The sequence below is a fragment of the Otolemur garnettii genome, unplaced genomic scaffold (genome assembly GCF_000181295.1).
Source record: "Otolemur garnettii isolate 467f Iridium unplaced genomic scaffold, OtoGar3 scaffold00037, whole genome shotgun sequence".
Lineage (NCBI taxonomy): Eukaryota > Metazoa > Chordata > Mammalia > Primates > Galagidae > Otolemur > Otolemur garnettii.
In genome coordinates, this window is record NW_003852432.1 from 7,223,990 (window position 1) to 7,238,428 (window position 14,439).

The following is a 14,439-nucleotide window of genomic DNA, read 5'->3' on the forward strand; positions in this document are numbered from 1 at the left end:
ACAGGTTCGGGACCAGCCTGAGCCAGACCAAGACCTGGTCTCTAAAAATAGCTGGATGTTGTGGCAGGCACCTGTAGTCCCAGCTACTTGAGAAGCTGAGGCAAGAGGATCACTTGAACCCAAGAGTTTGAGGTTGCTGTGAGCTGTGATACCATGGCACTCTATTGAGGGTGACCAAGTGAGACTCTGTCACTAAATAAATCAATAAATTCCTTAGAATGTTGCCTCTTCTGGTCCACAGTGTTCAGTTGTATATTTTCCTGCAGCTTCATTGCAATCATTGTGTCCAATACCATCTACACAGGTTGGCTTTCAGCAGCTTCTGTCATCTTCATCTCAGCAGCAGAGAGTACCCCAGTAGTCGGGTCATTTGAAATCAGGTATCCAGGAGGACAAAGACCATAGATGAGAAACCCATGCACAGTAGATTTATGATGCTTGGAAACATATAATCTTGTCAAGATCACTGCATAAGGCCCATAGCCAGTTAAGACTTGAGAAGCATTTTGAAATACTTCCCTGGTTGGTAGCAATTGCTCTTTATTATGGACCTTCAGTCACAGTCATCCTAGCAGGTGCATGCACCATCTGGTACATTGCGATGCCAATCCTAGTTGATGTGGTAGTTACAATGTTTCAAATAGTGGATATTGAATGCAGATGCTCTTTGAAACACAGACTGGCAATTGACAAAGCCAATAATTGGTAATTAATTTTCAGATGTTCATTTGGGTATGTAGACTGATAATCTTTAATGTAAAACTATTAGGACAGCATCTTTATGGGAAAGTTGAACCATGACCACAACTGGCCTTGTACTGAAAATATAATGCTCACAGAAATAGCTTGGTAACTTAAAAGTGTTAAGTTTATATGCTGGGAAGACTTGAATCAGAATAAAAAACGACTTTTATTACTAAGAACCATGAGAAATACAATAAGCAAATAAGTTATAGTGATCGTGTTTATTTCTGAAGCAAGAAAACTCTCATGATTCTGGAGACTAAGCTAAGAAAAGGGTCAGTCCTATTCAAAAGGCAGCTTCAAAAGTAGCACTAATCAGATTAGTTTCTACAAAATGTGGCATTTGCTTTCTTTTGGGAACTATCATTCTCTGATCAACAGCATCTTTGTATTCTGTCAACAATGCAGTTACTTCAGGACTATAAAACCAAACACACATCTAGATAATTGAAAATTGTAGTTTTCAACTGGAGGCAGTGACCCTTTACTGCCCATTTGTGGCCCAGATGCTAAGATCCACTTGTTGAGTTTGTGGTTAAAAGCCAGACCAGTCTGGCTGACTGATAACCGGGACAAGTGGCACCTGCTGCCGTGTCTTTAGGGTTCCTGAGCATCCTCTTCCTCTCTCCCCTTAATTCTTCTTGCTCTCCTTCCTTCCCTTTCCTTATTCTTCTTACGTTTGGTGACCTCCTCCTTTTTCTTCACTTCTTTCCTTCTTGTAGACTGATGGACAGAATTGGCTTATGTTCCCACTGGTGTTCCAAACTATAAGTAAATAAATAAATAAGCCTCCTGGAACCATGAGAGTTGGTGTTTTAACTATTTGAATTTTACCTTCAAAATGTGGTCATCTTTCAGGATAGCTTAGAAATAAATATGGCAAAGTGGGGCAGATTCTGTTTAGGTAAGAGTTATGCTTCATTTGCCTGAAAGGGATAAAAGAATAAATATTTTTGTAGTTTATCCTCAGGTCACTAAACTATCTTCCTTTTCTGGAGGCCACAGATGATGGGCATATCTAGTCAAATTGTAAAAGTCCAATAGAAGATAAAATGCCCCCACTGTGTTTTTAAGTTTCCTGGATTTTTATAAAAATGTTTCATATATTTATTCATAACCATTCACATCTTGGAAAACCTGATTAAATCATGTTCTTATATAAATTATCCGTAATTGTTTGTGTAGAGAGTCTAGAGGAACAGGTCAGGTTTTGCTGTACGCGTATCTGAATAAATGCTTTTCTATCTGAAAAAAGCAGCTTCATGAAACCTTGAGATGCTTCCAAGCCATGGAAAACTCAGGACACTTAGCCCGTCAGAGCAGCCACGTTGATCTAAGCAGGCATTGAGATGGTTGGCAGCACAGCCCGATTTCATTTCTACAGAATTCAAATTCTTTGAGCAATAAGGGATGAGTATAAACTTTTAATTTCCATCAACATTTAAGCCGGTGACTGTAACTGGCCTGCTTGTAGATGCCAGGCACTCCTGATTGAACAGGCACGTGATGAGAGAGTCATTTGTCACTTTGGACAGTGCTGGGAACCAGAACATAGTTAGTTGAGGCAAGATATGTGGTGTTTATTAAATTTTCTGACTATCTTGAAGTAGTACAATGCAAAACAGCTGGTAAAAAGGATAGCCCAATTAGTTCATCTGAAATTTTCACTTTTCCAGTAAATAATTTGAATTGCTGTAACAGTTCCTGGAAGATGCTATATGCCAGATCCATTGGTCAATTTAAGTGATTTTAAAGTTTGGTCTTCACAGGGGGATTTGCACATCATGGCACTTGGTCACAGTGACCCGTACGAAGCAGTGCCCCTCTGCTCCTCAAGCTCCCCTTTCTCCCACAGAATCTTCTTCCCCACAGGATTCCTTTCCAAACTACACCTTATTCCCCCCATTTACTCAGGGCATGGCATTTAGTTATTTGTTGAGAGAAAAAACAATGTGATTAAATTAACTCCTATTGCATATGTCTAATAGCCCCCATCTCCCCCAGGATATTAGCATCTTAAGAGAACTTCAAGGTTCATATGAGTGACTTCACTGATTGAAAGGATTTCAAACAGTAGAATGTAGTAAAATAAGGATTTGTGGACATTATGGCGAGCCCTTTGGAAACAAAGCAAGAAAGCTTTCCTTTTGCCCATAGTTCCAGATATAGCTTTGTGCAGGAATATGAGAATCATTTGCATGCTTTGCAGTCCTCTTTATATTTCCCACATTCATATTTAAAAGTCATATATAATGCCTCTTGCAAAATTAAATTGCCAAAGAATATAAATGCCATCTTGGGTTAAGAAAAAATACATAGAGAAATCTTTTAGTTAATGCACTGTTGAAAAAACTGATAGACTTCATGAGTGTAAAAGATGCAGGTCCCTATTTGAAACTCACCAGAAACAGATGTCTCCCTACCTGTGCTTTGTGGTGAAAATGTGATCTCTCTCCCCATAGCACTTTTCAGTTCTGTAATTAAATTCAGTCGCATTGTTAATGTACTGTTGACATTAACTTGTATCTCATATACACAAGACTGGGAATACACATACGGTAACTTGAAACAGCTGTTGGCAAAATTACTACAATATGGCCAATACTTCTTTTAACCATAATACCTTTCTATTTAAACATGATTTGCATCTGTAAGCACTTATTAGATATAAAATTAAAAGATTTATGAGACGAAAATGAATTTTGATGCTATGTTAATATTGCATTTGATGATAGCAGGATAGACAAAGAAGGGAGTAGAAATGTCAGCGCAGACCAGGAGCCATGCTCCTGTTGGTGTGCTCGCCAAAGGTCAGGGCCTGCTTGGGCATCTTCACACACGCTGGGAGCTCCAGTTAGCCGATAGCTGGGAATGGGACAGCAACATGATTCTTAGCTCTTGGTGTGAAAATGGCAGAATCTTTATGAGAAGTTATGTGATTGTCCCCTTCTTCCTCCAATAACCCCATTTTTAGCTAGCTGATACCTGAAATTCCCCAACAAAAGTGTCATAGTTTGTCTTTTCTTAAAATTTCAGTCTCCACATGAGGGCTTGAGGTTTGAGATGTTATTTGTTTGGACATAGGTATGCCTTCATCCAATTCTTCCCAGTTTAGATAAGGTGGAGAGAGCATCTGCCCCTGCTGCTATGAGCCCGGAGTCAGGCACAGCAAAGAGGAGGCCTGTATCATGTGTGTGAACAGCAGGCTGGAGGGCCCAGCACCCGGGGTCAGGCCTGAGCTCCCAACAGCCTTCACAGTGGGTCGAAGATGGAGATTTTCTTATGTAGCTCACATCTTCTCCAACTGCTTCTTTCAGATCCCACCTTGGTCTACAGGGCACAGTGGGACAAATATCTGGTGCTCACTTAAGAGGAGATTAGGAAGTTGTGATGCTATTTCTTTTTTTTCTTTTTCTTTTTTTTTTTTTTTTTTTGAGACAGAGCCTCAAGCTATCCCCCTGGGTACCATGGCATCACAACTCACAGCAAACTCCAACTCCTGGGCTCAAGCGAGTCTCCTGCCTCAGCCTCCCAAGTAGCTGGGACCATAGGCGCCCGCCACAATGCTTGGCTATTTTTTGGTTGCAGCCGTCATTGTTATTTGGCAGGCCCAGGCTGGATTCGAACCCACCACCTTAGATGTATGTGGCTGGCACCTTAGCCGCTTGAGCCACAGGCGCCGAGCCTGTGATGCTATTTCTAACATGATGCTTTGTCAAAGCCTTTTAGATAACTTCTGTTGGGAACACAACTTCTAACCCTGGAAAACACTATAGTTGGTTATGTTACGTTTCATTTTTTCATTTTATAAAAATGAATTGAGTGTCTTTCTCGGGCTAGGCAATTTGGTTTTAAACTGAGAATGCAAAGATGAAAACAATGATACAAGTGGAAGGAGCCAGACATAAAAGAGCACACACTACGTGATCCTAGTTCTAGCAAACATCCAGGAGAGGCAAATCCGTAGAGATTGAAAGCAAATCAGTTGCCAAAGTCTGGACGCTGAAAGACTGAAGAGGGTCAGGGTGAAAAGGGACTGATGTGTTTCTTTTGGGGATGATGGACACATCCTAAAGTTAGATTGTCATGAAGGTTGCAAAACTGTGTAAACACATTAAAAACCACTGAACTGTATTCTTTAAATGAATGAACTTCACAGTAGATAAGCTATATCTCAATAAAACAATTAAAAATAAACACAATCAACCAAGCAGACAAAAAAGCAAATCTCAGTCCCTTCCTCATGGAGCTTACGTTCCAGCGAGTACACACACAAACAGACAAAGAGAAAAATTCGAGCTCTCTGGAGATGCTAGTTATGGTATATGCATATGATGGAATACAATTCAGCCATAAAAAGATAGAGACTTTACATCTTTTGTATTAAACTGGATAGAGTTGAAGAACCATCTTCTTAGTAAAATATCACAAGAATGTAAAAGCAAGTATCCAATGGATGCAGTACTAATATAACACCAATGGATAAATAACTATATTCCCGCATGAGAGAAAAATGCAAGTTCAAGGGGGTTGAGGGAGAGGAGAAAGGGGGATTGGTAAACTCTCACCTAATGTAAGGCTATACAGCACACTCCCCAGGGGAAGGGCTGGACTCAACTTGAACTTGGCCTAACAAATGCAAACAGTGTAACCTAATCATTTATACCCTCAGCTACTCTGAAATTGAGAGAGAGGGAGAGAGAGAAGAGGGAAGGCTGCTCTGGTAGTGAGCAAAGGGAACACAAAGAAAGGATACTGTTTGGGGAATCAGAAACAGTCCTAGAAGAGATGACATCCAAGCTGAGAAGTCATGCACAAGTATTTGCTGAGGCCCTACTCTGCATAAGACATAGTAGAAAAATGAAAGGGTTAATCTAAGCTTGAGAAGCTCCATTTGAGTGGGATAAACTCAACACATTACATTCTACTGTGAACGTGCAATGACAGAGACGGACACAGTGACCATGGACTTCACAAGAAAAGGGAGATCAATCTACTGTGAACGTGCAATGACAGAAGCTCCGTTTGAGTGGGATAAACTCAACACATTACATTCTACTGTGAACGTGCAATGACAGAGACGGACACAGTGACCATGGACTTCACAAGAAAAGGGAGATCAATCCAGTTAAGGGGGTGGAGGCCAAATAGCAATTAGATTTCTGGGGAGAGGCCTTTACACATCAACATAATGTTCTGGTGTCTGCTACCCAGTGGAGGCCTCTGCCACAGCTTATAGGACTGGGTCAGGAATCTGTCTCAGCACCTGCCAGTGGGAAGACTCCATGAGGGTCAGGAGATCAGAGTGGTCAGGAGGACAGAGGTGGTAAGGAAAGCTGTGAGGAGAAGAAAAGGGCAGCGAGACCAAGTTTGTGGCAGAAATCCTGCTAAGAGGGACTTCCACATATTCAGCAGGGTACAGAGATGCCAGCTTTCTTCTCCCCCACCCCAAGTTCTCTATAGCTTTAAAAGGTGGAGACTTTATGACTCTGTAGTCCAGTATTTCCTAGCATCTTCTTATTGGGGTGATTTCTGGCAGCTTGGTCACTTGTCACCTCTTGAGAGAAGCACCTGGCAGACGTCTCCCCAGCAGTCCCTCCCAGCTCTGTCACTGCTTGGCAGAGGCCTGAACCACATTCCGCACATGTCCAGACCAGCACCTGGCAGAGGCATCCAGAGGTATAGAACCTGTTATTCTAAAGGTTTTACATCCTGCTATAAATCAAAAATAAAAGGAGTGTTTTAAAGGAACTAATTCAATGGTTATAAGATCATTTGGTACTTTATTATATATTTCACTCTGTGTGCACATTTTTTATGTATACACTTGTGTGTATTTATACAGCATGAATGAGTTTTTGTTTGAAATAATCCAGAATTCCTGTTTTCAAGTCCTTTATTTGATACACACCCTGCTCAGATGCAAACCAGAGAAGGCTTGGTTTTAGCCCAGCAGTTTTGATTTTCTTGTCTACAGAGGCAGCGTAACAAGTCCATGATCAGTGGAGAAGGAGAGGCATTTATTTTCACTGTATTTTATAACAGTTTACTGAAGATGACTGCCCAGGGATGCTTCTATTGGAAGAGAAATCGACTTCAAGAAACTCGGTACTTCAAAGACTTATGATGACCTCAGGAAACAGAAAAACACCACTTAAGCCAATCTCCTATTTGAGATTGCCCATTCTTTTGGGAAATAAAAACCTGAGATGCGATGTCTGTATCAGCCTCATCTCAGAATCTATAAATAATTCATGGAAGGTATCAATTTATTTCTGAGATAGGTAGCCAAGAGAGAGCTCCGACTGTTTACCAATAACATGGCCCTGGAAACTCCATCCTATTGAAATTACTCCTATTCTTGGCAAGAATAACTTGTGCTAAGGGTTGCATCCACACCCTTTTAAAAAACATGCCATTGATTTTGCATAACTAATGTGAACCATTGAAATGGGTATTCTTAGAGGCAAGTGTGAACAGAGACCAGGTTTTTCCCCGTGGGCGTACACATGTGGCTGTACCCAATCTGTGCCACTTGATGCCTAAACTGATGTTATGCTACCAGGGCATTGATTCCATCCCCTGTCCCCCCACACTATTCTTAATTTAGACAAAATTGTACCTTATAAGTAGAAGTAGCTGCAAATAATTCCATGCCCTGCCAATGACATAGGCACTGATTTTTAACAAAAGGCTCATAAAGTCTTTATGATACTGTAAAACTAGAGAGCTCATGCCCATTAAAACATAAGCTTCATGTTACATGTAATTAAGGCAAGGAGGAGAACATAAAAATGTAAGCTTTAAAATGTATCTTGTATTACATATTAAACGTACACAGAAAATATACTGCATAAGTTTTCATTTTAAAGGCAAAAACAAGCACAAATTGTCCCAGGAGACAATCTCTTGGGCAAAGAAAACAGTTTAGTAAAAAAAAAAAAATGGGGTGCTATTTCTAGTTCTCTAGAAGACAGATTATACTGATGTCACATTCACCTGCCGTTTGGCTGATCCAAATTTTCATTTTTGGTCTAATAAAGACTTAAAATTATTATTTATTTTTTCTTTCAGAATTAGATCCTCCTGAGTGACTTTAGACAGTAAGAAAAGGTTTGAAGAGATGTCCAAGAGCTGTCAAAGGCAGCTGGAGAGTGCTTATGATACGTACCCATCCTAGAGCCCAGTGGGGTAGAGTCTGTTCAGGAACTGAAGGCCCAGGCTGAGCCTCTCTCTCATCCCCTCCGATGGTGATGGGTCTCATGGACTCACGTAGGTTTGTTTGGTTCAAGGATGGCATTTGCCATCATCCATGTACTTTGTATGTACAAGAATTCTGAACCCCCACATCCATCTCCAGCTATTAGAGTAAAAAGATCTACTGGAAACCAAGAAAACTCTTCTATGTAAATGGAGATTGGTGGATGTATGATTATATTATGATGTTATGTTGCTTTGTTTTAATGTTTTAAAACTTTTTCCAAAATTCAAATTAAAGACTTCATTTTAAAAGCAGGAAAACTTCAAATAAATTGAAGAGTGAAAACAAAGTATTGACCTTGATGCCAAACACTGAGATTTCAAGCTACAGATTTTGAACAAATTTTATGATTAAAAAAAAGTGAAAATACAATCAGCAACATATATCAATAAATTACATACTATCACTATTAAATTGTTTAGCTTAGCATTAAACCTGCATTGAATTGGTGCATTTCTTCAGCCATTCATAAAATAAGTCACTATGTAATTAAGAATCAATTAAATGTATTTTGTATTTTTGAAACCATGTTGATTCTGAATTCTGACTTACCAATACTTGATTTTAGGATATATCTAAACATCTTATAAATTTCATGGCTCGGCGCCTGTGGCTCAAGCGGCTAAGGCGCCAGCCACATACACCTAAGGTGGCGGGTTTGCATCCCCAGCCCGGCCCGCCAAACAACAATGATGGCTTTAACCAAAAAAAAAAAATGGCCAGGCGTTGTGGCGGGCTCCTGTAGTCCCAGCTACTTGGGAGGCTGAGGCAGGAGACTCGCTTGAGCCCAGGAGTTGGAGGTTGCTGTGAGTGTGATGCCACGGCACTCTACCCAGGGGGATAGCTTGAGGCTTCACCTCAAAAAAATAAAAAAAAAATAAAAAAATAAATAAATAAATAAATTTCATAAGAATTACATTTTCATGTAATAAAAAGTATGATTTTTTAATTTCATATAATAAAAAAATAATTGATGCTACATATAAATCATCTAAGAAAATATCTTGGTTAGACTCCGCATGCATAGCACAGTGGTTACAGGGCCAGCCACATGCATGGAGGCTGGTGGGTTCAAAGCCGGCCCCAGCCAGCTTAACAACAATGAAAATGCAACAACAAAAAAATAGCCAGGCATTGTGGTGGGTGCCTATAGTCCTAACTACTCAGGAGGCTGAGGCAAGAGAATTGCTTAAGCCCAAGAGTTTGAAGTTGCTGTGAGCTGTGTTGTCATGGCACTCGACCCAGGGCGACATAGTGAGACTCTTGTCTCAAAAAACAAACAAACAAAAAATCTTGGATAGATATTAAATGTCTGTTCATCACACAATCTATAATGCAATATTTCCCCCAGATATATTACAGAAAGGCTCAGAAAAAATATTTTAAAATACTAAATGAAAACAGTTCTTTGTAGAGAATGTTACAGATTTGGGAGAAAATGCCAGTCAGAATAAATCAAATTCAAAACCTAATCTATTTCAGTATTACCACCCTGTAGGAATTCTTCATAGTGTTTCTTCTAAAGGTGGTTGCTTTTATTTTGTCCTTACTATCAGTTGTGGTTTAAGTATTGATTTTTATTTATACTACAAATAGACAAGATTTTAAATACTTTTGACACATTTTAAGAATTAATATTTTGATTGTGTATCAAATATGTTAAAGCATAGCGATCTGACATTTAATAGAGCCATAAAGTGAATTCTTTCTATTTCAGAAAACATAAAGAAAACAAATGGAATACCATTTTAGGAGGACTGACTGCATGGTCTATATCATTTAGAAAAAAAGTGAGTTCTGCAGCCCCCTACACCAAGCGAATGAATCATGAAGGAAATATGGAAGTTGATAATAGCAGTTACGGCAGCAATAAAAACATGATAAAAGGCTCTGTGACAGTATGAAACCTTGGAAGCCCTGCCAAATATAAAATCTGGTTTGCGGACACGGCAGTATCCTGTTGTCTTTCGTGGCATTTGGGGGGTTTCTGACAACTTTTGGTTCATCCTCCTAAGCTGAAGTGATCTCTCCAAATATGTTTCCAAGAGCAATCAAAATCATTTAAACTTTAAATACACGTTAAAAAAAAGACCTACAGTAACGTTTTTCAGAGCAATTTTCCTTGATTCAGTTGAAATAGTAGAATCTGCTGTGCTTTCGTTCTGTGCTTAGATACCTGTTTCTGAAGTTATAGGTTCACGCGAACTTAGTTATGTTTGGTCATTTTAAATACAATAATCACAACTACTAATTTTGGTGACTTTTTAAATTTTTTTATAAGATGAAAATTCGGAGAAAAATTTTAGATATTGATGACTGTTTCAGACTTTAATCAAATGAAGGACCCCGTAGGGCAATATTTAATGGGATCTTAACCGTGATTAGCTATCTAGGCACCAACCTTCTTACTACCTCAGACACTCCACCCCCTGCACCAGCCATTATGTCTTTGAAGTAACTTTTATTGAGTGACATAATTTTTGACGCGTTTCTGTCTTTCTGCTTGGAATTGTTCAGTGAAATGGAACGAAAAGAAGAAACTTCAGATGCAGAAGAGCATTATTTTTTTTTTCTCCATAAACACCATCTCAAAAATTAGTCATTTCTTCAAACACTTTCTCAGTTGGAATTACTGTTCTGCTAGGCACATGGGTAAATAACGCGAGGAAAATTGAATGACCTCGAAGTCAGTTCAATGAGAAGGCAATGATGAGCCCTTCTTTTTCATGTCTGTACAGGATCTTATTTGCCTACTTGGGTGGCTTGGTACATAGTACACCGTGCCGTTAACACCCCCTGACCCACACACACAAACACCCACACACTAGGTCAACAGTGATGCTTGGAAATGTTTATCCAGTTATTCTTGACTTTTAATACTATAAATGTTTTCTTTTGTTTAGTTTGGATTGCATACTAATAAATTCTTACCAAAAATAATATACTTCCTGTAACTTTTACACCTAAAAATATGTTAACATGCCTACTCCTATTTTTTTTTCGCCACTGATATTCGGAACTTTCTAAACACATACAAACACTTTTGCACATCCACACACACACACCTATGAGAAATAAAGTATAATTTCAATTAAGAAGTAATTAAAACGAACCCCAGCATTTGAGTGTCTTATCTTTAAAAGCAAAAGCCTTAGTCACTGTGGAGTAGGGAGTTCTGATCATAAACTAGAGACCCTCAGGGCTGGAAGGAGCCCTGTAGTAATCCTGTTTAACCACACTCCCATACTTGAATCCACATGGCAACATCCTTGCCAAGTGGTCACTGTGTGGTTGTACATCTCCAGTAAAAAGGAAAATAAAAGATACTCTGAACACAGACTATTGCCAGGAAGACTTTATTAATGACATTATTACAATCGTTTCTAAAATCCATTATTATTTCAATGGTGAAGAGGGAAATGCCAGGCTAGCCTCAGCCAGGTGGTTATTACAATTAGGTGGAAAGTGAATGACAAGAAATACCCAGTGACTGTAATACTGTGACAGGGATATAATAAGTTAAAAGATGATGGAAGGGTTGCATGAATTGGCAGTGTTTTATATCATTTAAAAAAAAATCACTGAAAACCTAAAAACAATGCTTGCGTTGAAGTGTAGACACTAGAAAGACTTCCATATGTAACGTGAATTCTGTACCGTTCTTTTCAAAATCTATCATCTGTAAGATGCACGTCTGGATTGTTTCTATCAAGTTGTATTTGCATTTATGTAAATATAATTTAAGATAGTTAAATATAAATTCCTGTTCGTCTTCATAAAAAAATATATATAAAAATAGAGTATTTAAAGGAGGTGGCTATTCATACGAAGAAACTTATCAAAGTAGGTTTTTTTTTTTTTCATATTGCAGTGAAATTGAGGTATTTGTGCATTTGGAAATTTCAGCCATGTGTTGAATGAACCCTCTTGGGTCTCTTTTTTTCCTAAAAATGAAAAATAATTCTTTAAAAGCCATTGTAACTGTGAGGTGTTATCTCACAACAAAGTGTGTGTATAATAAGGAAATTTATCATTATAAACCTAAGAGATAGAAGAGAAAGTTCTAAACACGACAATTAGGTATGTTTTATATGGACGCCACAGTTTTAATTGAAAAATAATTTTATGTCTACTCTCAATTTGGATTAGATACAGTTGCTCTGGAAAGTCAAAATACAGATACTAGTAACATAATTCTCCCTGTGGCTCTACACAAATGTTTTGGGGAAAAATAGGCCTATCAATTTGAGAATTTATAATCCTTGGAAAAATATTTACATAAAATGTAATGGTAATTTTAAGTTACATAGGGCTATAATGGCACAAAAAGCTTTCTTAAGAAATATCATCAATGAAACATACTAAAGTAATACACAAGTAACTACATTTTGTTCCTTACTTTAAAACTATGTATTTCATCAATTTGAGACTGCGCTTACCCTTGCAAGTTCACAGATAGGACCAGAAAGGAATGTTTATGGAAAACACAAGGAGTACAAAGTTCAATACATTGGTGTTTTAACTAAAAACTATTCTAGTTTTTGTATGTCTCATAGAATCTCTTCACATTCTCTTGAGGAGCATTCCTGCTCTTTCCCTTTCACTATGAAAAATTTAAAAACATAGGAGGAAATGTTTCTCATAAGCATTCGATCACAAAGCCTAGGCCATCATAAATGCCACTTTTTCTCCTGGTAAGAAATCATAAGCACAACCTCCGCTTGCAAGTGGAATGTAATTGCTTTCCCCCCTTTCAACATTAATGTATCTATGGAGATGGTCACACAAACTAAAGAGCGCTATCCTGTTTTTTACGTAATTCAAGTGTCTTTATTTCTCTTTATTAATACAATGCCATACCTGGCCCACAGTGGTTCTGGTTTATAATTATACTTCAAGTAACCTTTTTCTAGGTCTGTCTTTCACTCTGAAACAAAGTGGAGTTCAAGTTCACACCTCGGCTTTATAAAGCTATAAGAAAAGTGTTATTGTTAATTTGTTTTAGCTACGTGTGCATCGTTGGTGACCACGTGTGCATCAGTGTGCATGCGTGCGTGTGATCCATCCAAAATGCATGTGGTACACAGGCTTGGCTCCCGGCCCACTGCCCGGGGCAGTGGCTTGTCTCCGAGGCTAAATTCAGTTTTCCTGCAGAGCGTCTACTCCATCCTTTTACTCTCACACATCCTGCTGAGAAGGATTTCAGAACAAACCTGATTTATGGGACCTCTGACGTGATATGGTGATTCAAAATTTGGTACAGAGTCTTGCTGTTGCTTGCTTTGATTGCTGAAGTATTTTCCCACAATATGATTCCTTGATCTTTTCATTTTAATAAAGTGATAGTCTTTGGATAACTTTGATTTCACTACCTGCAAATAAAAGCAAGAAAATAGTGAGGCAAAATGCAGGACATTAGAGCTCTGTATAGAACAATGAAACTATCTGTGGTCCTTAAACAGCATCGCTGACACTCAGATATTACCCAAACGTGTGAATATGGTTTACCTAACCGAGAACCAAGGTAATGTATCCCTCAAAAAAGACCAAGATGGAAATTCAACTTTCTGTTACTTTTCTTAGCTCAGGGCAGCTGCCCCCAAAGCAACTAACAATTTCAGATGATTTTCCTAGCACGCTGCCCTCTGTGTATGTGTGTGTGAGTGAGTCACTGTGTTTAGGCCAACACGCTGACACACAGCCCGACATAACACCACAATAGAGAAAGCACAGGGGTGCTGTTACAAGGTCACTGACTCAAACCTAGTGCCCTAAGCCTGTCGTAGCACCCTTCTATGGAATAGAAACAGAAACTTTTCAGAGAAAAGAAAAAAATATTTTTCCATTGCAGACCCACAAGCTGACACGTTTACAGTTAATGGTTTTATTTCTCTAGTCACTTAGTAAATTATGGAATCTGAGTAGCAATCTATCCCCAATCAACTCAATAACTTTGTGTATTTGTAGATATATGTGTGAATATGATTTATCTTTAAATTTTTTTTGAGTAAGTGGTATCAACAAGCACTCATAATGCATAAAAGCATATATAAAAGATTTCCTTCCAGCAGTAAGTTTAGGTTTTACTTTAAAATAACAAAAAGAGTAGAACTGGAATGTCCCTAACACAAAGAAATGATAAATGGCTAAAACCATGGATACCCCAATTATCTTGATTTGATTAATTCACGTTGTACGCCTGTATCAAAAAGTTGCATGTACCCTATCAGTATATTAACTATTATGTGCCCATAATAGTTAAAAATAAAAATAGCTGCTCAATCCCCTCCCTAGAAGCAACATGTATTACTAATTTCATGTGATTTTATTCATGGTTATTTTATGAATTATATGTTCATACTCATCCAAACAAAAAAACCTATATTCATAGTCTGTCTGTTTTGAAAAAGTTGTTCTGGTGAACTCCTATCATT

The 14,439-nt window shown here is 38.4% G+C and overlaps 1 protein-coding gene across 1 annotated transcript in view; it reads right to left on the reverse strand.

Moving 5' to 3' along the window:
* Positions 1-11,345: 11,345 nt before the first annotated feature.
* The window catches only part of CPED1 (cadherin like and PC-esterase domain containing 1), a 276,366-nt gene continuing 273,272 nt past the window's right edge, over positions 11,346-14,439 (reverse strand). The window contains exon 22 of the mRNA XM_023513225.1: positions 11,346-13,377. Within this exon, the coding sequence (XP_023368993.1) occupies positions 13,165-13,377 (213 nt within the window). The 3' untranslated portion in view covers positions 11,346-13,164. The remainder of the gene's footprint in view (positions 13,378-14,439) is intronic.